General features: G+C 53.4%; 1 protein-coding gene across 9 annotated transcripts in view; it reads right to left on the minus strand.

Moving 5' to 3' along the window:
• SDK1 (sidekick cell adhesion molecule 1) overlaps positions 1–21,503 on the minus strand; it is an 829,158-nt gene that overhangs the window by 95,076 nt on the left and 712,579 nt on the right. For all 9 annotated transcript variants that reach the window (XM_082362848.1, XM_082362846.1, XM_082362847.1 and 6 more), the window contains 6 exons: positions 16,105–16,214; positions 14,318–14,468; positions 13,519–13,756; positions 6,872–6,987; positions 5,353–5,542; positions 3,177–3,275 (listed from right to left, as the gene is read on the minus strand). In XM_082362848.1, the coding sequence (XP_082218974.1) occupies positions 3,177–3,275; positions 5,353–5,542; positions 6,872–6,987; positions 13,519–13,756; positions 14,318–14,468; positions 16,105–16,214 (904 nt within the window). The remainder of the gene's footprint in view (positions 1–3,176; positions 3,276–5,352; positions 5,543–6,871; positions 6,988–13,518; positions 13,757–14,317; positions 14,469–16,104; positions 16,215–21,503) is intronic.

Genomic DNA, 21,503 nt, shown 5'->3' on the forward strand with positions numbered 1-21,503 from the left:
CGTTTCTTCCTGTGAACAGGTGTGAGGATTTCTCCAGGGTTAAGACCCAGAGGGAGAGCAGCTGGGGTACGGGGTGCACCCATGCCCGGATCGCCCCACCGCAGCTGTGCCAGGTCACGCTCCCAACAAGAGTGTGTGACGCTGCGTCCCCAAACCCTCCCCTCTGCTGGGGATCGCCAGACTTTCTGTGGTTCTAAACTGGATGAATGTGAAACGCTATCTAAATTATCTGCATTGTACACGTGCTTTTATGGTCAGAAAAACTGATGTTGAAGACACCCTTAAAAGTAGGTGACACGATTCTAAAGTGAGCCGCCGGTCTCCTGTGGACGGAGGATTCGTGCTGTGACTGTGAGCGCAGGTGCTTTGGGAGCAAAGAGGAGAAGAGCCCAGCCCAGGTTGGGATGGGCGAGGGGGTAGGCCGCAGGCAGAGATGCCATCTGATGCGACTGCCAGAGGAAGAGCAGCGGCCCGGGGAAGGGGGTCTCTCCTGGCAAGGAGCCAGGCGAGTACCACGGCTCAGAGCTGGTTGGGGCCGGAACCTCGCCGTGTCGGCAGGGAAGCCCTCGGATGAGCACTTCAAAGCCACAGCAACAAAACCAGAGCACACGGCTGTCTGTGCGAAGAGGGGATCCCACGTCAAGGGCACACTTTCCTTCTGCACATCCCCGTGGAGTCCTGCTGTCAGAACTAATTCTTATCGGCCCAGGAAAGCTGCGGAGAGCACAGAGATGATCCCAGAATCGGGACGAGCCGGGGTGTCAGCAGAGGCGGTGGCGGGGACCTGGGGCAGCAGGGACTCCTTCCCCAGCAGCCGGGGCCCCCGCTCCTCACAGAGAACCCCGCTCTGGAAGGCTCCTAGGGCTGGAAGTGACAGGTGGAATTTCACATCTTGGGCTCTGAAAATGCTTCCTGCTCCACAGCGTGGTGGGGCATCCCCTGGGTAAACAGGCGGCTCGCCCTGCTTGCTCCAGGGAAGGCTGCGGGCTGGGCGCTGAGCCGGGGGCAGGCCCTGCCGGCGCGCGGGCTCCAGGAAACCCGGCGAGTAGCCGCTCCGCAGAGCACTCCCGCCCCAGGGCCCGAGACCGGCCTGCAATGGTCCCCCAGCTGGCGGGAGCCGAAATGCACACTGCAACAGAGCCTTCTCCGGCTGTTTATCGTGATTTTAATAGCAAGAACCTGCAGTTCCAGAGGTCACCTAGTTCAGAAACACTGTCGTCACAGCAAAGTGGCTGCAGGAACTGCAGAAGGAAAGAGTGGAGCCGAAGGGCCCCTGGCCTGCTGTGCAGATGACTTGGGAGCCCCAGGCGCCGTCTTAATGAAGCCAGAACTCAATAAATATCTGCCTTTCTGTTCACCCTTTTCACGGCTGCCAGATATTATCCAAAAGACATATCCGATCGTGTCACTTCGCTGCTCAAGGTCCTTGGGTGACTCCCAATGGTCCTCAGCACAGATTTGCAAATTTTTTTAAAAAAATGAAGTGAAACCCTTTTCTAAACCAAATCTTATAATCCTCAGCTCAAAAGCAGGTCTCAGTGGTGCATTTTACTGCTGTTTGTAAGCCGTGATTGTGGTCCTACTGTCAATCCCCGGTACCCAAGCAGGCGTACGTGGGGTCTGCCGTGGGTGGGCAGGAGGTTAATACCGCATTTCAGGGCTGGCCTGCGTCTGGCGCGTACGCCGGGCCTCGTGCCTGGCCTTTAAAGGCCCACTTTGCAAGGTCTGGGCCTCTGGCCCCTCCTGCACGCGAAGCACGGCCTTCCCAGCGGTTCACAGCCCGGCCCAGCCCGTGTCTCCCTCTGGGAGGTCTGTGCTCCCACAGGCAAAAGGCAGCGCTCCGTTCAAGGATTTGGAAACCACTTATGCAACCGAGCAGGACCCTATGGGGCCTTCCCAGCATGGACCCTCCCCGTATCCTCTGCTGCAGCTCCTCTCTGAGGCACCCAGATAACAGTATCTGATGCGCTTACCCCGAGTTGTTTTACAGACGCTCAAACCTCCACCACGTGGAAGACGTTAACTACTCGATGACCCTCAGCACATAACGTAGCCCCCAGACCTCCTGGAGGCTGAGCATTGATCACGTGAACCCCTGCGACACTGCCCTGTGACCTCACCATCAACCACTCAGAGAGCTGCGCGTGAGCCGATCACACACCCCGCGACCCCCCTCCGTCGCCTGGCCTTTAACACTGCTTTGCTGAAACGCTTCGGGGAGTTGGGGTGTTTTGAGCACCAGCTGCCCTGGCCACCTTGCTTGTTGCCCTGCAATGAAGGTCGCGCTTTCCTTCACTGCAACCCAATGTCAGTAGATTGGCTTTAGTGGGCGCGGGCTAGCGGACCCAAGTTGTGGTTTGCTACGACTCATCCTCAAGATAAAGCCCGACCACGCCTTCCGCCCACTGAGCCCCCTGGCCCAGGAGGCGTGGCTTGCAGGCATTTCCTGGAACCCCTACCGCATCGCGACCACGTGGTAGTGTCGCTGGTGTCTACCCCGCGAGGACGGCCCACCTGCATCTTATTCACTCCTTACCTACCACTCTGAGCACGAGCCCTGGCATATCCGAGCCCCTTAATTTGTCCTGGTGAAAGGGTGAACAAAAAAAGGGGCTGATGATTTTTTAAAATAAAATTTGCTGCCTTTGGGAAACTAGGACAAATTAAGGCTTTTCATCAAAGTTATCAGAGCTGGTGCTCTGAATGAAAAGTTCAGAGTAAACCATTTCCCTGAGACCTAAGCATGCAGATCACTTGGGAAACTTCCTCAAAGGGTTAGGTGCAGGCCCTGCAGCAGAAGACAGATGTTTCCGGGACTTCGGAGCAAAGCCTGGGAGTGAATCTTCTATGAAAAACAAGCCCGCGGTTTTCCAAACACACATCAAAATAGCTGGGTTATTTCAGAGTGGACGGAAGGTCAACTGCAGATGGTACTGCCACGAACCACGAACGAACACGAAATTCTGGGCTAACAAAATGTAAATTTCATTCTGCAAAGAAACCTTAGCGCAGGACACAGTTAGAGGGCTGCAGTCTCTCCGTTCAGAAGATGCCAGGCTGCTGTAGACAGGATTTTTTTCTTTAACCTCTTAGACATCTAATAAAAATAGACGAAATCGATCTATTTGTTCTCTCTCTCTAAGCTGTGATCCCTTTAGTCACTGCCGCTCCCTTACCCAGAATAACGCCATTGGGCTCCTCCGGCGGCTGCCACACGATCCGCACAGACGTGAGTCTCACCTCTGGGAACACAAGCCTCACGGGTGGGCCTGGGGCTGAAGGGAAAAAAAGACCGGAGATCCAGGCACCGCTGGGATGTCATGTGGGAACACGACGGGGCCTCATGGGGGAGGATTCTGCGGGCTGGCCGAGGGCAGGCATGACTGCAGATGACACCATTCATGGGTGAATTCCTCTAAGTTCTGGGAGAGCGACTTTTGGAATCTCTGTGTGTCTCCCTAACGATTCTGAGGAAACGCCTCATTTTGAATCCAGCTCATCTGCTTTCCAAGCAGCGTAAGCAGTGCCCATGAGCTATGCTGCGAGTCCTGTGAGCGTGTCACCTAAGGCTAGCTGCCCAGTTGTTAAACAGCATCGTAGAGGGTACGTCAAGTCACAGGAGAGACTTCACCAATCTGAGCTGATTCCTCTCCTGGGCTGGACATCCACCAAGCAGGTGTCAGATAAATAAGGTGGCCGAAGGTCCCTCCCACCTCCAAATGGAAGTTACAATTATTGACCAAGTAACATGGCTATAACCAGTGATTTTTCTCTTAGGCACACGACCCCTCTCCTGCATTGTCCCAGAAAATTAAGAGCTAATGTCCACAAACACACGTAATAGTGCTTCTGTGTGGTCTGGTGCACCAGTAATTCAAAAACCAGCTACGTATCCCGGCACCATTGAATAATAGGGTCATGGCCATCATAAAATATATTTACTTAAATGGAGAGGCGAGTAAGTGTGTGGCCAGCATGGGAACTTCTCGTTGGAACTTAAGAACTGACTGGTTCCCAGGTAGGAGGAAATGAGCACGCAGCAATCAATACAAAAATAAAATGACGTGCGTTACAGGCATTCCAGGGCTGTTGAATTCCGCCTCGAGCTATTAAGTTGAGAACAGTATTTTAAATTATAAACACGTGTTATGACCCCTGTGTTCGGGTGAAATAAATGAAAGAAGGAGGCCACGGGCTCACACACCGGGACCAATTCACGAATAGGGAACTCTGACGTCTGTCTTCTGTGGTTTCTGCCCCCTCGCTGTCCCCCAGGCTGATCATTTGTATCACAACGAAATGAGGGGAAGGAGAAACACGTTTATATCGGGATTGTGAGAGAAAAAGAGAAATCAATCCACGACTCCCCAGCCTATACTTTGGGAAGAAACCATGATAACTGCCCGAGTCTGAGGAACAGTTACTAAAAGCCCCTGTTACTTTTTTTGTGTGTGGCCCTCGACAGACCACACAGTTTTGCAAAGACATGACCTTGAGGTCACACGGTCCCTCTCAGACCCCAGCCGCCCTGAGACCAGCTCCCAGGGAAGGACCAGGTTCAAGGCGCCCCTTCTTCTGACCCAGGGGAGGCCCAGCTACGGGTGTCCCCCAGGAACACGGAGAGGATGTTGTCAACTCAGCGGTCAGAGTGCGTTGGGGGGTTGATTTAATTACTTCAGTAAAGATGCTTAAGAAAATCTATGGGTGTTTCACTTCTGTCAGCTGCTTCTAAGCCTGGGTTTTTTGGGGGGAGATTGGCATTTTCCCCCAGAATATTCATCACAGTCTATTTAACGAAGATCATGTAAAGGAGCTAACCTTTAAGTGTTTGACATCTGCAAAGTGGAGAAACGTATTTCCTGATGATTTAGACAATGCCGTCAAGGTGTACTTGTTACTGCGGCTGCGAACCCCGGGTACCCTGGGAGCCCGTCACACACCGCACTCTGTGGGGCCTCTAATGATCCCTTACTATGCAAACGAGAGCGGGAAGCCCAGAGAATCTAGAATCGAGGCACGGGGTCTGCAGTGGGGTTTTTCAGCCAGGTTTGTGCCAACACCACCAGGCCTTCGGTTTTTCTGGCCCAGCCTGCCCGGCCTTTACTGCACTGCCTACAGCAGAGCTACGATGAAATTGTGCTCAGGCTGATAATCAGGCTGTGAATATTCACTCCGGCTGAAACTGGCCATAGAAGCGCTCAGCGACCAGAAAACAACTTTGTTTTGTTTTCTTGTGCTGAGACGAAGAAAAAAGAGTGTTTTGAAAATTAAGTTAAAAATGACAACCATACAAGGGGTTTGGATGGCGACAGCAAACCTGGGAGACGGGCAAAGGCGCAGCCATCGACGTACCGTCATCTTTGGTCCGCTCCAGGATGGGGGGCGAGCTGGGGACCCCGTTCCCGATGCGGGTGAAGGCCAGCACCTGGAGCTCGTACAGCACGAACTTGCCCAGACCGGCCAGGAGCGCGGACTGCGTGTGGTTCCCTCGGACCACGTGGCTCCTGGGCTCAGGATCCAGATCTCTGGCGCGGAACAGGATCTGAGCATGACACACAAGGGGGGCGGTCAGGAGGACGGTGAGCAAGGAGGGGCCTCGGTGGGCCTGGGTCTCAGGACCACGCGGCAAGGACCAGGCAACTGAGGGTCCTCCCCCTGGGCAGCTGTGTTGAGGGCTTAGGGATCTAATTCCTATCCGCTGGCATTTTGGGGGAAAGATGGAGATGAAGCAACCGGACTCCAGACTGGAAGGCAGCTGGAGATGTACCCCAGCCACGGCCGGACTGGGAGAGCCAGACGCCCCGCTGTAATTCACAGGGTTTCAGGTGCCCAACGGCAGCCACTAGAACCAGGGCTCGCTAGGAACACAGAGACATTCTGCTTCCTGTACAAGCAGCCAGCAGCCACTCGCTTGCCCGGCTTATTGGGAGATTAGGCTCCTGCCTCAGGAGACCTGTGCTCTCCCCCTGAACCCGAGGCCCCGCCCCGGGGCTATTTACTGCCCACGCCGCAGACACGGCACCCTGAGATGCCCCCTCCACGGCCCGCCTGTTCCTCCTTATTCCCTAAGCTCACCCTCTCGGAACTGGTCCCTAAGATCAGTGACCAGAAAGCCGTAAAAGAGGGGGTCATCAGGGAGGACTTTGAAAAGGGCTTGGCGAGCGCTTTTCTCCAGGGTCCAGGTGGGGGGTGTGGAGTGCTGGTCACTGAACCCACTCAGTGGGATCGCCATGTCTAAGGGGGCCAGAACGGAGCCATCAGAATGCCGGGGTTGGGGGAGGGCATGAGAACAGGTGGCGGAAACAGAGAATAGGATCTAAATGATGGAAAGCAGGGAGGAGAAGGCAGCAGCGCATAAGACAAGCGTGGCCTTGTGGCCAAATCCAGGAAGATCTGTCCTGCTTCTTGGGGGAGGGGACGGAACAAAAACAGAGTAGGTTTTTAAGGGTCTGGGTAAACACACACAAGGCTAAACCCAGAAACGTCTTCCAGAGAAGCTGGAAGGTGTCCAACCCTCACCGCTGATGACACACGTGCAGACACACGTGCAGGGATCTAATGATACGTCCTTAGCATTTTACAGAATAAGCCACTTCTCACACCAACCTTGGGAGGGAGCTACCATCATCCCTCCCACTTTACAAGTGAGGAAACAGGCTCGGAGCTTTCAGTGCCTTGTCTTGGCCCACGTGAAGACGGTACACTGATGTCTCATCTCCAGGCCGTGATGAAGGTAGATGAGGCAAGTGATGTGGAATCAGGAAACAGGCCAGAGCTGGAGATCGGCAGGAAAACATGAGCTCACGGGTTTGGGGAGACAGGTGCCAGCACCTTCACAGCGTGAGCAGAGGAAGGTCACCTGAGCACATACCTTGTAGCCCAATATGAGCCCATTCTGGTCCTGTTCGGGCACCGAAGCCCACGTCAGTAAAATCTGGGTGGAGCTGACGGCCTCGGCTGACACATTTTCGGGGGCGGCTGAAGGAACTGCAGAGAATGAGTTAAATAGATTGGCACCCAAAGTCTAAAGGCTTCTACAAATAAAGGTCTAATTTTTACCCACATAATCAAGTTGTCCTTGAGACAGCAATGTATTCTGAACATTTCGCAGTGATCAGATTAAACCTGCAGTGATCAGATTAAACCTGCACAGAAATGTAAATCTCTTTAATATTAGCAACAAATTCCATAAATCCTGGGTATTTAGGAGCTCAGTTTTACCTGAGTCCACCCAGCAAGAAAATAAGCTTCGTCTGATTCTTCTATTAACTTGTGAGAACTGTGACTTTCATCTTAGATGGAAATCCTCACTTTCAGACACCTGTTTACTGACATCTCTAAATGGGGCACTTTGTGGGGGGCAGGTGGGTGGAGAGGGGAGGAGGTGAGGTTCTGATCTGCACCAAGGGGAGGGGAGGGCAGGGGAGGGGAGGGGAGGGGAGGGGAAGGGAGGGGAGGGCAGAGGAGGGGAGGGGAGGGGAGGGCAGGGGAGGGGAGGGGAGGGCAGGGGAGGGGAGGGGAGGGGAGGGCAGGGGAGGGGAGGTTTACCAAGTGCACATCCCTGTGTGGGGGTAACAGGCACCAAGAAAAGGGCAGCTCTCAGCACCCCCCAGAGCCTCCACGGTCAAAAAGTAGAACACGTCAAGTTCACGAATCTCATGGGTACATAACACATGATGGGGCTTTGGCATCTTCTCAGTCACCCCTCAGGACCGCCCTGTGGGCTGGTTCACTCATTCATTCGTTCACTCACTGATTCATTCACTTGCTCACTCATCCATCCATTCGCTCACTCATCCATCCATTTGCTCACTCATCCATTCACTCATCCATCCATTTGCTCACTCACGCATAAGTACTTCCTCCTCATGGCACAGCCACTGTGAAGGTGACTTTGTTAGTCAGTTAGTCTGAATCCGGAAAGTAACGTGTGTTTGCACGACGACAGTGCTCCCAACCTATGATTCCTAGAGTTCCTACACTGAAGTGATTTGGTCTTTGTTATGGATTGAATTGTGTCCCCTCAAGTTCCTGTGCTGGAGTCCTGACCCCACGACCCAGAACGTGACCTTATTTGGAAACAGGGTCGTTGCAGACGTAATTAATAACATGAGGTCACACGGGGGTAGTGTAGGTCCTAATCCAATAGGACTGGTGTCCGTATGAGAAGAAACAGATGTGCACGTGGGGAGAACCCCCTGGCAGGACCGGGCTTGCGCTGCCACAGCCCAGGAGCTTCTGGAAGCTGGGGGCTGGCTGTGACAGACCCTCCCGGCCCCTCCAGAGGGGGAGTACGGCTCTGCTGACACCTCGCTCTCCATCTTCTGGCCTCCAGAGCTACGAGAGAATATATTTCTGTTGTTTGAAGCCACCAGTTTGGGTCCTTTGTTACCGCAGCCCCAGGAAATGAACACAGGCTTTAAGAAAAAATGCCAGGATTCATGCTGGGCCTGGAAGAGGTGCTGCTCCGTTGTCTGCAAGCTTGACCTGGTCGTTCCCACAACTGGCAGGTCTGGGATGGAGAGAAGAGGAGGCCCAGCAACAGGCCGCCACCTCACAGGGCGAGCTTCTGGGGGACACTGAACCTGGGCTCGGCCACCTCTGTCCTGGGAGGGCTGCCAGCCCCAGGAGAGGGTGACTTCCCTGGCTTGACGCCCAGGAGACAGTGGCCCCCCTCCCCTTGCCCACTTGCTACACTGACTGACTGTCCTCAGAGCTCAGGCACCAGACCGGCTGCCAGTGCAGGCTTGGCCGACGCGCCCACAAAACAGAGATGCCGCTGTTGCTGCCTGTTAGTCCCAAGCACAGGGGCCCTCCTGACATTTCTGGAGGGAGAAGATGCCAGTCAGCCCACCGGGTCGATAAAAACTTTTTCTTCCCAAATATGTCAGTTGAGAGTCATTCATTCCATTATTCAGTCATTCAACAAAATAATATTAATTTATTAGAGCAGATAAGTGTCACAGGAAAAGAATCTTCATGGTTTCCGGTTAACTCAGCCCCCTGAAGGGGAGCATGCCTGCCACACATGCCACCCTGTGTCCCCCTGCCTCTGGCGGTGGCTTCCATGGCGCCACCTGTGCTCTCTGTGCCTTGGGGGCTCCCACCGGGTGTCGTAACTTCCGAGGCAGTTACCAGGACATTGTTTACACCCATGCTTATTTTATAAAAAATCGAGTGATAAGCTGGCACCTGGAATCAACTGTGAATTAAAGGAGTCATTATCATTCAAAGAGAAGGTAAGCCTACCATTTATCTGACTTCGTTTTCTGACTTTATTTAGAATCAGGTGAGAGCAGAAAATATACTCTATGCCCAAGATGCTAGTGCTATGTTCTAAACTCCTGTCCCTGTCTGTGAAGAGAGAAGCCATTGTCATAGCAACACAAATGGTCAACCTCTCAATCCTTAACTGTTTCCTTTGGGTTAATCTTTGAAACCGTAAGTGCCCAATTCTCACTGTAGATCTACAAATAATAGCTGATTTTCTAAGATGCAGTGACATGTGCATCCATTTACTGGCAGGCCATCCACATCTCCAGAGAATGAGGGCAACCCCGTGATCACAGCAACTCAGCCCTGGAGCCTAGAACACAGCTGGTTTCCTAACGAGAAGACAGGCAGAGAAAATCGCAGTGTTCAGGATGAACATTTCAGCTGATTCGAGTCCCACCAGGATAAACTCTGCCATCTAATTACAAAGTATTCATGTTTTTAAGATTTGAAAAAAAAATCTTATTCATTACCTAACTTGAAGGAGATTCAACTTCTTTCCCAACCTGAAATCTTGAGTTTTGAGACCGTCCTAGAATCTCCCCTTTCATTAAAAACAATACCATTTAAAATGCGTTTTTCCTTCAGTTGTTCTCTCTCCTCTACAGGGTTTCTCACTCCTCAGCTCACAGCTACTCCTCACATAGTCTCTTTGATTTTTAGGGCCTCATTTACCCTTATAATATATCATAATATATCATAAGGTGTCATGAAACCAGCTCGATCGCATTTCAAAACGGGAAACCTCATTTAAATGTGGTTCAAGATGTTCTGCTCGGTGCCTCCATCGCTGGCTTTCAGCACGTCTGCGCACCGTGCTGTTTCTAAGCACCGATGGACGGCTATCTTCACTGAGGTGATGCTGGGTTCCAGAGGTGGGTCTGCAGTTCTCCTCTCCTCCCCAGCTCTCTCCGACCCCTCCCCGTCCCCATCAGCGGTGGTGGCAGCACTCCGCCAGTGGGCCCGTGTAGCCCCTTCATGCTCTTTGCCAAATGCTGAGCGGTGATCGGCAGGACCAGTCCGCTGAAGGGGCTGATTTCTCTGTTGGGGAGGCCACCTGTCCAACCTCGGCAGCACCAGGGAAGACATGACATCAAAGCTGCCACAGCTGGGAGGGGCTTGTGGGTCAGAGGTGAGAAGCTTCCTGCAGCAGAAGGTTCTGCAAGCTCCATTTGGAGGTGGGGGTACTGAACCCCTCCAGGACCAGCCCCAGATGGAGGGGCCAACATGACAGCACCAGTTTCCCTAGAGGAGAGAACAGCCCATGAGGGGTCCCAAGGAGCCCACTCTTCTGGTATTAAAAATACCTGAAATCTGAACCACCCATATCTTGAAATGAAGATCAATAACCCTATTATCAAGTTGTAATGGAAACACCTGCTGAACCAAAACTGTTCTCTTCTTCTCCAAGAGATATGTGTTGAACCAAAATTTCTCACTGAACAAACATTCAGTTGAAAACGAAAGATAATTTTCTGCAAGCCATAACCCTCAAAAGAAGAAAGAACGGGATAGCTGGCAAAGCCAAGTGTAAGCTGTAGGAACAATTCTCACGCGAGATCGGAGGCTTTCTCAGCAAGTGAACTATGAGCACGGCCACCGTCAGCTCCGCTGGCCTCTGCACACGGCCCTCTTCCGGCCACACGTACACACATTCGCCAACCGAGACAAAAGCGAGCCCACAGTGCTTTTCCAGACACAAAATCTATACCTCAGACCACGACACTGCTCAGCAAAGTCTTTTCAGAGTCCGCGTAAGAGACGATCCAAGATTGTCTGAGGAGAGCAGAGGTAGAAGAAAACACTGGAGTGAGCTCACACATAGAGTGATGGCCTCTGACCACTGTAAAGATGGCTGTTCATCAGCTGGAAGGATTTTTACAAAAATATAGTCTCAGTGCAGCAATTTTGCCACTGGTTTACTTTGTTCTTTGAAAACTTACCCCCAAATATTATTTTCTGTTTTTAATGACACTTTCTTCATCTTTACATAACATTTAGTTTGTTGTTTTCTGAACAATATCCTTGAAAAGTGTAGCTAGGTGTACAATTTGAGGTTGACAGTTATTTTCTTTCAGCTCCTTCAAGATTATGATTCCATTGTCCTCTGGCCTCTCTTGTTCTTGAGAAGTTGGCTTCAAATGGTCTTCGTAGGTAAGATGCCTTTGCTCCAGATGTTTTTAAGATTGCTCTTTGGCTTTTGTATTTGCAGCTGTAGTGCAGTGCATTTTGGTGCAGATTTATTTTTATTTATTCTGTTCAGGATTCATGTCTTCAGTCTGATACATAATGTCTTATATCAGTTCTGGAATTTCTCAGCCATAATCTCCACATACTTCCTCCCTCTCATTTCCTTCCCCTTTCTCTTCTGAGTCTTATTAAATGTATGTTGGACCCTCTCATTCTATTCTTTATGTCTTTTAGCCTCTCTATCATACTTTCAATCTTGATGTCTTTGCACTGTATTTTGAATTTTTTTTTTACTCATTTCCAGCTTCCAGTTTGGTAATTCCCTCTTTATCAGTGTCTAACTTACTTTTTACCTCAGTCAGAGTGGTTTATTCAATGACTGTGTTTTATTTGTTTTTCCTAAAAAAAAAAAAACTGTTTAAAATGGTATTTTAATCTCTATTTAAAGTTTTCATGCTTTCCTTTAATAATTAAAGACTTTAATATTTATTTCCAGTTTTATTGAGATATGATTTGTATATAACATTGTGTAAGACTGAGGTGTACAACATACAATATGTTGCACATTTTAATCTCATATACTGCAAGATGATTGCCACCATAGCATTTGCTAATGCCTCCATTAGGTCACATAATTACTGTTTATTTTTCTTTTTTGTGGTGACAGTGTTTAAGATCTACTCTCTTAGTGACTCTCTCTCTCTCTTTTTTTTTTTGAATTATAACTGACATACAGTATTATACTGGTTCCAGTTGTACAACACAGTGATTCAGTTCTTAACAACTTTCTATAATCACTATGCTGTACATAAGGTTACTCAGAACTTATTCATCTTCCTACTGAAAGTCTTTAATAATTTTAAATGTACTTATTACATTTTGAGGTGTCCAGCGTGGAAACAGCTGCTGGGAGGAGCTGGCTTCCTCTGGCTGCCCTCCCGTCCCACACGGGCTTCCAGGGTGACCTCTCAACTTTTGTACCTGTGGAGCCTTGAGAAGACAGGACACGCCCTGGGCTCAGGAAGCCTCCGGGGAAACAGCTAAGTCACGATGGACCTAGTTCACCGTCTCAGACTTTCTACCTTCTTCTCACCCCTCGTTGGGCAGAGGTCAGGAAGGTATTGAACAGTGCCCCCCCTGCCCCTCCCCCCCACCGGATACATCAAACACTGGGAGAGCGTCACGGGGTAAGGGGATGGTGAGAGGAGCAGAGACGTTCTTCCTTTTCAGGAGAAAACCTCACTATTTCAGACTAGTGGAAAGAGCTGGCCTGTGCGTCCTTAAAGAGTGTTAGCAACACTCTTTTCTGTGTTTCTACAAACTCGAACCAGGCCAGTAAGGGTCCTGCAAACCACTGTTGACCACAAAGCCTAGAAGATGAGCATTCTGTAGAGAGACCACTGAAAGTTTTCCTTTCCTTCCTGACCATGAGCGGTACCCTGAGCCCGGCGGATGTGAGCAGAGGATGTGTGCCATTTCTGGTCAGGTGTTAAGACACAGGTGCGCCCACCCTTTGCTCATTCTTCCCCTCTGGCAGCTGCATGCAGATGGTGGTTAATTTACAGGACAGCAGAGCCTGGGTCCTTGAATCACCTCATGGATGAGAGCCACCCAACAACAAGAACACCCATCTTAGGCTGTAATGAGAAATAAACTACCATTGTGCTAAAGCAATCGAACTTTTGAGGGTCTATTTTCTAGCGCAGGGGAGATTCAACACATCACACGCATGACTTTATCAGGAGGAGGTCCCGAACACCTTTCATTATAAAGATCTCCTTAGAGTCTCTGTACACTCCTACTTTTCATCATTGGTGGTGAGAATTACCCTTAATTAAAAAGATAATAATGCGAGTCTAGCCCCTGGTAGAATTCATCATCAATTTCAAAGCAATGTCATGGGCTCTAATGCAGTTGGACCTAATTACTCAGGAAAGTGTCAACACAGACATATCAGGGGAGTGGGGGTCGACCAGCGAGATGCCAGTGACACTGCGGACGCTCAGCTCGGTCTCCAGGGAGACACGGGGAGGGCCCAGCCAGCCCTCGTCTCACCTGACTCCCGTGTCCGGCCCCGCACAGCCTCGCTCCAGGGCCCGGCCCCGATGGCGTTGAAGGCCTGCATCTGCAGCTCGTACTCTGTCCATTCCTCCAGCCCCTCGACCGTGAGCTCCCTCTCCAGCCGGTCGCTGATGACTTGGGCCAGCACAGTGGACGGGAGGTCGGGGCGCCAGCACGTAACTCTGTAGCCCACGGACTCGGGGTTCCCATTGTACTGTGAGTCGGGCAGCGGCTGGAAGTGGACAACAGTCCGTGGTGAGCCAAGGTCTCGGAGCCGCCCCCCGCGAGGGTCCCCATGCACGGGCCTGTCTTAGGGGGCCAAGTCCACGGAAAAGATATTCTGGGGTGAATAGTCTTAGGACCTTTATTCTACTTTCCCCTGGAACTTTTCTTCTGTTAATTAAATGGAGTCCTGTCAGTAACTTTGGCTGTACATAATTTCTTTTAATACATTTCAGCTTAATTTTGTGGGGAAATGTTCTGATTCAATATCAACCTGGCTCTCTTACAAACACTGAGTATTGGTTCCGTGTCATCCTGGCTTAAGGACTTAACAGGTTCAGCCTGTAGGGCCATCAGCTTTCCTCCCCAAAGAATATTCCTCAGTTCCAAGAAGCCAGTGAGTCATGCTACTAATTAATAAGACAGCCGGGGCTGGTCTGAGATCCAACACCGACTGTAAAATGCAATACTTCCTGGTTTAATGATGAGATTAGTTTTGACCAGGACAAGGCAAGAGTAGGAAATGACTAAGCTCTGGGCTCCCACGCAGGCCCCCCGCCTCCCAACTCACCACCCAGCGGAGCCGCAGGCTGGTCTCGCTTGCGGTTCGGACGGTGACGCTGGTGGGGGCCACGTCCGGGGGGGCCTGCAGGGTCTGGATGACCCGGGAGGACTGACTGAAGGGGCTGGCACCGACGACGTTCTCCTGCCTCATTCGGAACCTGGAAGCAAAGCCGACGACCGGAGTTACTCTGCACAAGAGGTTATGTGGAAGGATGGAAACCTGCCCACAACTTCCAGGTGTATGGGGTGGGCGGGGGCAGATATGTGTCTGCCCGTGTCACAGAGGCCATTGCTCAAGGCCGCGCTCTTTCCACCTGGTTTCATTAAAAATGTGAATTACATATATGGCCTCTTTCCCTAAAAGCCTCCACAGAATGGTAAATGCACCGCAACTCAGCAATTTCCCGTTCCAAGGGAAGCATGACTGGATGGGTTACGTGGCCAGGATCTGTGCCATCAGATGCCCTTGGCTGGTTCAAGTTTAGGGCGAGACCAGGGGATTAGAGCTCAAGTAGCTCTTTAACGGAAGTGGAATGTCAGAATGTCGCTACCGGGTGACAGCTTTGAAATTCCAGCGTCTCTTCATGACCAAGGGTGCCCTGCAACCCATTCTCTGTTGGTTCAGGAGAGGAGCAACGGCCCCAGAATCCACACCCTGCGACTCTCACCCCATCGTTGACTTGCCTTTTTCCTTATCTATAAAATCAGGGTGGAACTAGATGTTCTTTAAAGTCGATGTTAATGTTCTCAGTTTTTATCTCTTCTTTATTAATATGTACAACTATGTGAATTGAACTTATACACCAGAAAAATACCCTAAGTAGACACACATATTAATTATGGGGGCTTCCTAAATTTATGTGATTTTAAGACAGGGATACTGATCTCTAATCATACTTTCTGATCTTTGAAATAACTATACAGCTTATACTAATTTCATATGGCAAGTCTTGCATCCCAACAGGTCATTTTATGCTGAATGTTTTTCTCTAAAAACAAGTGTATCTTGATTCATCTGCTCTAATCTTAGGAAGGATGTTAAAATGAATATAAGTTAAACAGCATCTCTCATTAGGTTTTTTTAAAAAAACCCTAAGTTTGGTATTGTACTGAGAAAGTGTTCTTTGCAAAGATGTAATTTCACCTTTTACTCCCTGAATTAGTCATTCTTAGTCTTTTGTTCCCCGATCTTACGCAATGTATCCATCCTGGCAGAACAGTGACTTTATCAAACTCAGCATCTGGTGATGACTGGAAATTCCACCTCCTTCAGTGACCTTATGGGAAGTCACGATGTCTCTAAGAGCCCATGATCACCCTACTCTTTGTTTAGGCCAAGGATTTACTGCCTGGAGACGTTTCAGGATCAAGAAGCAAAGGTTAAACGGCACATTAAGTGCTTGATTTGTGCTAGTCCTGGGCGGGGAGGGGGAGGCAGAAGGGTATTCTGAGGACGTCTGCTTTGTGTACACAGAGGTCGTGGAGTTTTGTAAAGAAAAGCACCACATCTCCAACCATGTGGGTCTTAGCTACTAAGCCTAATATGCCAGCCATGCTGCCGGCTGCCTGGCCAGCGACATTGGTGGCAGGGACGTGGCTGACCTCGCATCGGGTACCATCTCCCTGGAATAACACTCGACCTTGTCTCGTGCCCTGAAAGGTTCAATTTACTGTTATGGTCACCTGGAAGTGTCTCGCTTACCCTCATGCAGCTAGGTTTCACTACCGCAGACAGGGGCCACCTGTGGGGGGCGCCCCCTTCCTCATGTGGGGTTCATGGCCTGCCGCTCTCACCTGTAATGAGTGTAGGGCGTGAGGTTCGGGATCTCCAGCGTCTGGGCGTCAGGCTCATTCTCCTCCTCGTAGAGGGTGACCCACTCCTCCTCGTCGCCGATGGCTCCAACCTGGGGAAGGGAGGTCTTGGGACCGGCTGGACGACACAGGGCGGAGGCTGCCGTTCATGTACGTGCGGCCGCCCAGTGTCCCCCACGAGTGGGGCGAGTTGAGTCCTGTGTGTGCACACCCCCAACGTGTGCCTCGGAGACGTGGGCTCCTCTGTCCCTGCCACTGCGTCTGGGGGGTTTCAGTCACCAGCTCACAGTCAGGACCTGGGCACAACTGCCCGAGCGCTCTGAGACCGCGGGTGCAGGAGAGGACCTGGCCATCGGGGCCTTCATTCCTGCTGAGGGGATAACTCGTCAGAGAAGACCTGCCCAGGACCCCACGGGACCTGGGTGGCCGGGTGTCCTCACGGAGGGTTCAGAGCCGTTTCCACTGCGGCCGAGCAGGGGGCTCCACCTCTCCTGCCCCCACCCTGACCCCTTCTGCCCAAACACGCACCAAAGACACCGCCGCTGGCCTTCTGCCCAAACACACACCGAAGACACCGCCGCTGGCCGGGACACTAGAGGCCCTTCCGCAGGGGACTCGCCGCTGCCCTGGGAACCAGCTGAGGTGGTAAAGACCCGCCTCGGGGCACGGCTGACCCCCTTCCACGTGGGGCGCCCTGCCTGCTCTCTGGTCCTGCCCAGTGATCCGCCTCCTGCTGATTTCATTCCCCTCCGTGAACTTCCCGTCCAGTCGGCTGCCCTGGAGGTATTTTCACGTGGCTCTGACCCTTCCAGGACCACCCAGCCTGCCCCCGAGCCACACCTCTCGTGATTCTCGCCACCTCCTGAGGCAGCTTCTAATTCTGCCTGCCCCAGCCTCTCCGTCCCACTCACGCCGCCTTGCAGAGCCCCGGGGCCTGTCCCAGCGAGAGAACAACGGGGGACGCGAGTCACCACCAGCCCGGGAAGCCTCTGAGTCCTCGGCAGGTCCCTGCATCCCTGTCCCAGGCAGGCTGGCAGGTGGTCATGGGAGGGCGGCGCGAGAATTCAAACGACCTTGGTAAACCGGAGAAACGGACACGGAGGATGAGAGGGGGATGGCAAACACGGGGCCGGAAGGCATGAGTCCCCAAGAAACTGAACGCAAAACTCCAAATACCCTTGACTAAACACGGGAAAATGGCTTGGCAGCTCCTCAAAAACCTAGAATCACCACATGACCCAGCAGCTTCACTGCTGCGTCTCCACCCAGAAGAAGTGCAAACTGGTTCTCTCACAAGTCCTTGGACACACACGTTCACGGCCGCTCTGCTCACAGCAGCCAAGGGAAGAAGCAGCACGAGTGCCCATCAAGGGATGATGGAGAAGCAAACCGCGGTGCAGACACAGGGTGGCACTACTCAGCCCAGGAAAGGAGGGGGGCACTGACACCCGCTACAGCGTGGGCGGGCCTCGAAAGCGTGGTGCTGAGAGAGAGGCCAGACCCCAAAGGCCACGTATTGTATGATTCCATTTCATGAAATATGCAGAATAGGTAAACCCATAGACACAGAATGCAGACTGGTGGGCGCCAGGGGCTGGGGGAGGTGGGGAAGGGGAGTGGCAGCCTGACGGGCACGGGGGGTGGGGGGAGCCCGGGAAAGGTTTCAGAACTAGACGGAGGTGGTGGGTGCATGTTGCAGAGGCGCCAACTCGTGAACCGTACACGCTAACACGGTTCACTTTATGTTTATCAGGATTTCACCTCGGTTAGAAAGCATCAAAATAAAATATGGGATGACCAGCCAAAAACATATGGCAGGAGGTCCGAGCGGCTAATGAGCCCGGGAGTCAGCAAAGCAGCGAGCCGTTGAAGTGGCATCGGGAGGATGCGGCCCGAGGCCAGGGCCCTGCACCGAGGGGGCCAGCTCTCCGCGTCCTCAGCGCGGGACCCCACAGAAGGGGCTGCGGGTTGGCTGTGGGGCTTTTGCTCTGATGAGTGTAACCTACAAGTGTAGGGCGGGGACACCCGAGGTCACAACCCCCGCCCCCAGCAGTGCTCTGGCTCCTTTTTAAAAGGCCTGGATTTGAAGGGAGGCCACATTCTGGGGGCTCAGGTAGGTGCCACACGGCTCCGCGGACCCCACCTGCCACTCTCCCTGCGGGCCCAGCTGTCAGGACCTCATGGCATCATATTGTCCCAGACGCCCGAACCTCAGCAAAACACACCCAGGCCTCTACTCCTTCTCCACGCAGCCGGCAAGCTCCTTCGGGTCTGGGCAGCACCAGGCCCTTGGGGAGCCTCCATGAACGGGACCCCCTCGCCCCCCACGATCCCACCTCCCCACCCCAGCCGCCAGAAGGCGATGTTCTAGTTCTGTGCTGTGCCGGCACCTTCCACGTGCCCCAGTGCAGGGCTGATCACGCCCAGTTCTCACGCAAACACACAGCGCGTGTCGAAGATTTACGTTGCTCACGGACGAGGGAACCAGCAGGTGTGAAGGTGGTTCAGAAGAGAGCACCCGAGGCGGAGTCTGAGTCAGCGCAAGGAAGGAGGCCGCAAGGAGACAGCGACACGAGACATGAAACCGGTTAGAAGGGCAGCACAGCGGCAACCTGTGGGTCTGCGGCTTCTACAGGCTTGCGCCTCACTTTACAGGGTCTGGGCCAAATCCTAACAGTAAGTCAAACACAGTCAGTCAGACTCCTTAAGGCAGAGGAGCCTTAGGCAGACTTATTCAGCAAGGCTCTAGCTCTGGCTGGCGCCTGCAACCTCCGGCCCGCGGGCCGAACCCGGCCCACCTCCTGCTTCGTAAATAAAGTTTCACTGGCACACGGCCTCGCTCACCGGTTTGTGTACGGCCGGCCCCACATTCATGCTCTCACAGTGCAGTCGCGAAGCTGCAGCAGAGACCCCCTGGCCCCCAAACCTACGTGCTTACCACGCGACCCACCCTGCCCGCGTCCCGCCACAGGGCACGCGGTGTGTCTTCCGCCTCCTCCCGAGGCGTCTTCCACGCTTGCTGTCACTTGTCCCACGAGCCCCCGAGGTGGGTTCAGGGTCTGACTCGCCACTGAAGCCCCAGCACCTCCCCCAGGGTCCAGCCCAGACTCGGGGCCCGACCCGTTGGTTTAATACACGAATGAACACACAGACAAACACGTGTGTGACTTCCAAGGCAGTATTGCAAACGGGCTGCCTGGCGCTGAGGTCCAGAAACAAATCACTACTGAAAACACGACTGTAGTCCTAGACCTCGGCGGCGGCGGGGTCACATTTCTGTAATAAAAGGTTTACATTTGGATCTGAAGAGACAGGATCCTTCTCAGTGAGGAAGAGGAGTCCTCTGATCCCTGCTGGGCTCCTCGGGGCTCTCTGGTTGGATTTCAAGACCATCACCACGACGGACTTTCTAGAAGCAAGCGGCCGCTCCCTAACGATGCGCTGGGCAGAGAGCGTGGCAGGATTCTTTAAAGATAAAACAAACCAGAGCTCCGTGGGGAGGCTGGGATTTTAACACATTTTTTTCCTTCTCTTTCTTTTAAAGCTAACCAACAGCACTTCACAATACTTACTACAAGAGCAGAAATGCCACACATTTCAAATGTCACTCAGCGGGGGGTGGTCATTAGGACCCGCCGGGGAGCCCGCTGTCCTCTGCTCAAGCCCAGGGGAGGCTGCCCCCTGCCCACCTCCACGGCAGGGCTCTGGGCCGCTGCTCCCACGGCCGGCCTGCACTTGGCGCCTTCGGACACGCCTGCTCCTTTAATTCCTGGGGTCCCAGACCCCGCCAGCCTTGCCAAGTGGTTTCTCCATCAGGGCCCGAGTTGCCACGGCCGCCGTTGCCACGCTGAGCTCAGCAGCCGGAGGCCAGGCGTTAGCCTCGTGCACAAGGTAACTGCAAGCGGAGAGGAAGCGTGCGGCCCCGCAGCTGCGCAGGGAGAGGTGCAGCAGGCCGGGGAGGGCGGGAGGCAGCAGCTCGCCTTTCATCCAGAGCTAAGGAGGGGGGAAAAGATGCTCCGAGAATCCACCCTACGGAAACCTGCCAAACCCTGGTGTCAGCAGGAAACCCGCCTGCCGAGCAACCCGCACGGCTCCCGAGTCCCCTCGGGTTCCGAGCCGTGTCCCCTCGGGTTCCGAGCCGTGTCCCCTCGGGTTCCGAGCCGTGTCCCCTCGGGTTCCGAGCCGTGTCCCCTCGCCTGAGCCGGTGCAGCCTCCCAGGGAGCCCCGGACACATGGGGCCACGAGGGGACTCAGGGTGGACAGGGCTGGGGGCCAGTTCCCGAAGGGTCCGGACAGCCTGCGACCCTCATGAGCCGGCGGGGCGGGGCGCCCCTGGCACTGACTGGCGTCAGCTCGTGAGGAGGTTTCCTGCTCCGGAACAGCGGGAAGCCGGATCCCCGCCCTCCCCGCTCCTCCTCAGCACCTTGCCAGTTGCTTATTCATTTACTTTTTAACTATTTAACACTCTTCTTATCTTCAGAAGCAGGAGGATGTGAAATGACCATTTGGTCTCCCTTGATCTCATATGCTGCTCTCCTGGGTCTGTGACCCTGGGTACTCCTGGTCCCCTCTGGCTTTCCAGCCACCTGTCCTCTGCTTCCTCCTTTGCCCGCAGTGACCCCTAAACGACGTCTCTCCCGGGTCTGTCCCGGCCCCTCCTTTCTCCCCTCGACAGTGTTCTCCTTCCTCCTGGCATTTGGGGCCCCTCCATGAGGACGTCTCAGACCCCGGCGCGGCCTTGGTGCCTCCTGACCGCCGGCAGGACGTTCCTGCTTCCAGCCCCTGAGCCAGGGCCTCACCCCCGACGCCCGCTCCCCCTCCCTCCCCCTGCCCGATGCTGGGAGGCCCCTCGGCCTCTCTACCTTCCCTTGATTTCACTGACGGGACCCCAGTTTAGAAGCTCCTGACCGGTCGCTTGAACTATCTGGATAGTCAAGCTCAGTGACTTAAAAGAAAAGAATGACACCTCTTGGAAAAGCCTCTCTTCCTTAAAACAGACCAAAGGTTCAGGGCTGTCGGCTAGCCTGCCCTCGGGTCCAGTCGTGGCCGCCGGCCTAGCGAGTCCGCTTCCCTGATGAGCAGCTAGAAAGTCACAGGTCAAATGGAGCCCCCGGCTGTGGACCTCAGGAAGGACTCCCTTCCCCATCGGTCACCCTACACAGCCCAGCCCACCATGCCCACAACACACAGGCCTCTGGAATTTCTGGGCCTCACCTGCTGCGGCCATAAGTGAGAGACCGGGTCATCATCCAGTTCAGATGGCACACGGCTTTACCCGCCGGCCCAGGCTCCACTGAACGGCCCTCACTGTCCGCAGACTCGAGGCCGACCCCCCAGTCTTACCTCCCCCGACGCGCGCCTGGGTTTTTGCCACCTTATTC

Source organism: Balaenoptera borealis (assembly GCF_965194805.1).
Source record: "Balaenoptera borealis genome assembly, chromosome: 16".
In the NCBI taxonomy this organism is placed as follows: domain Eukaryota; kingdom Metazoa; phylum Chordata; class Mammalia; order Artiodactyla; family Balaenopteridae; genus Balaenoptera; species Balaenoptera borealis.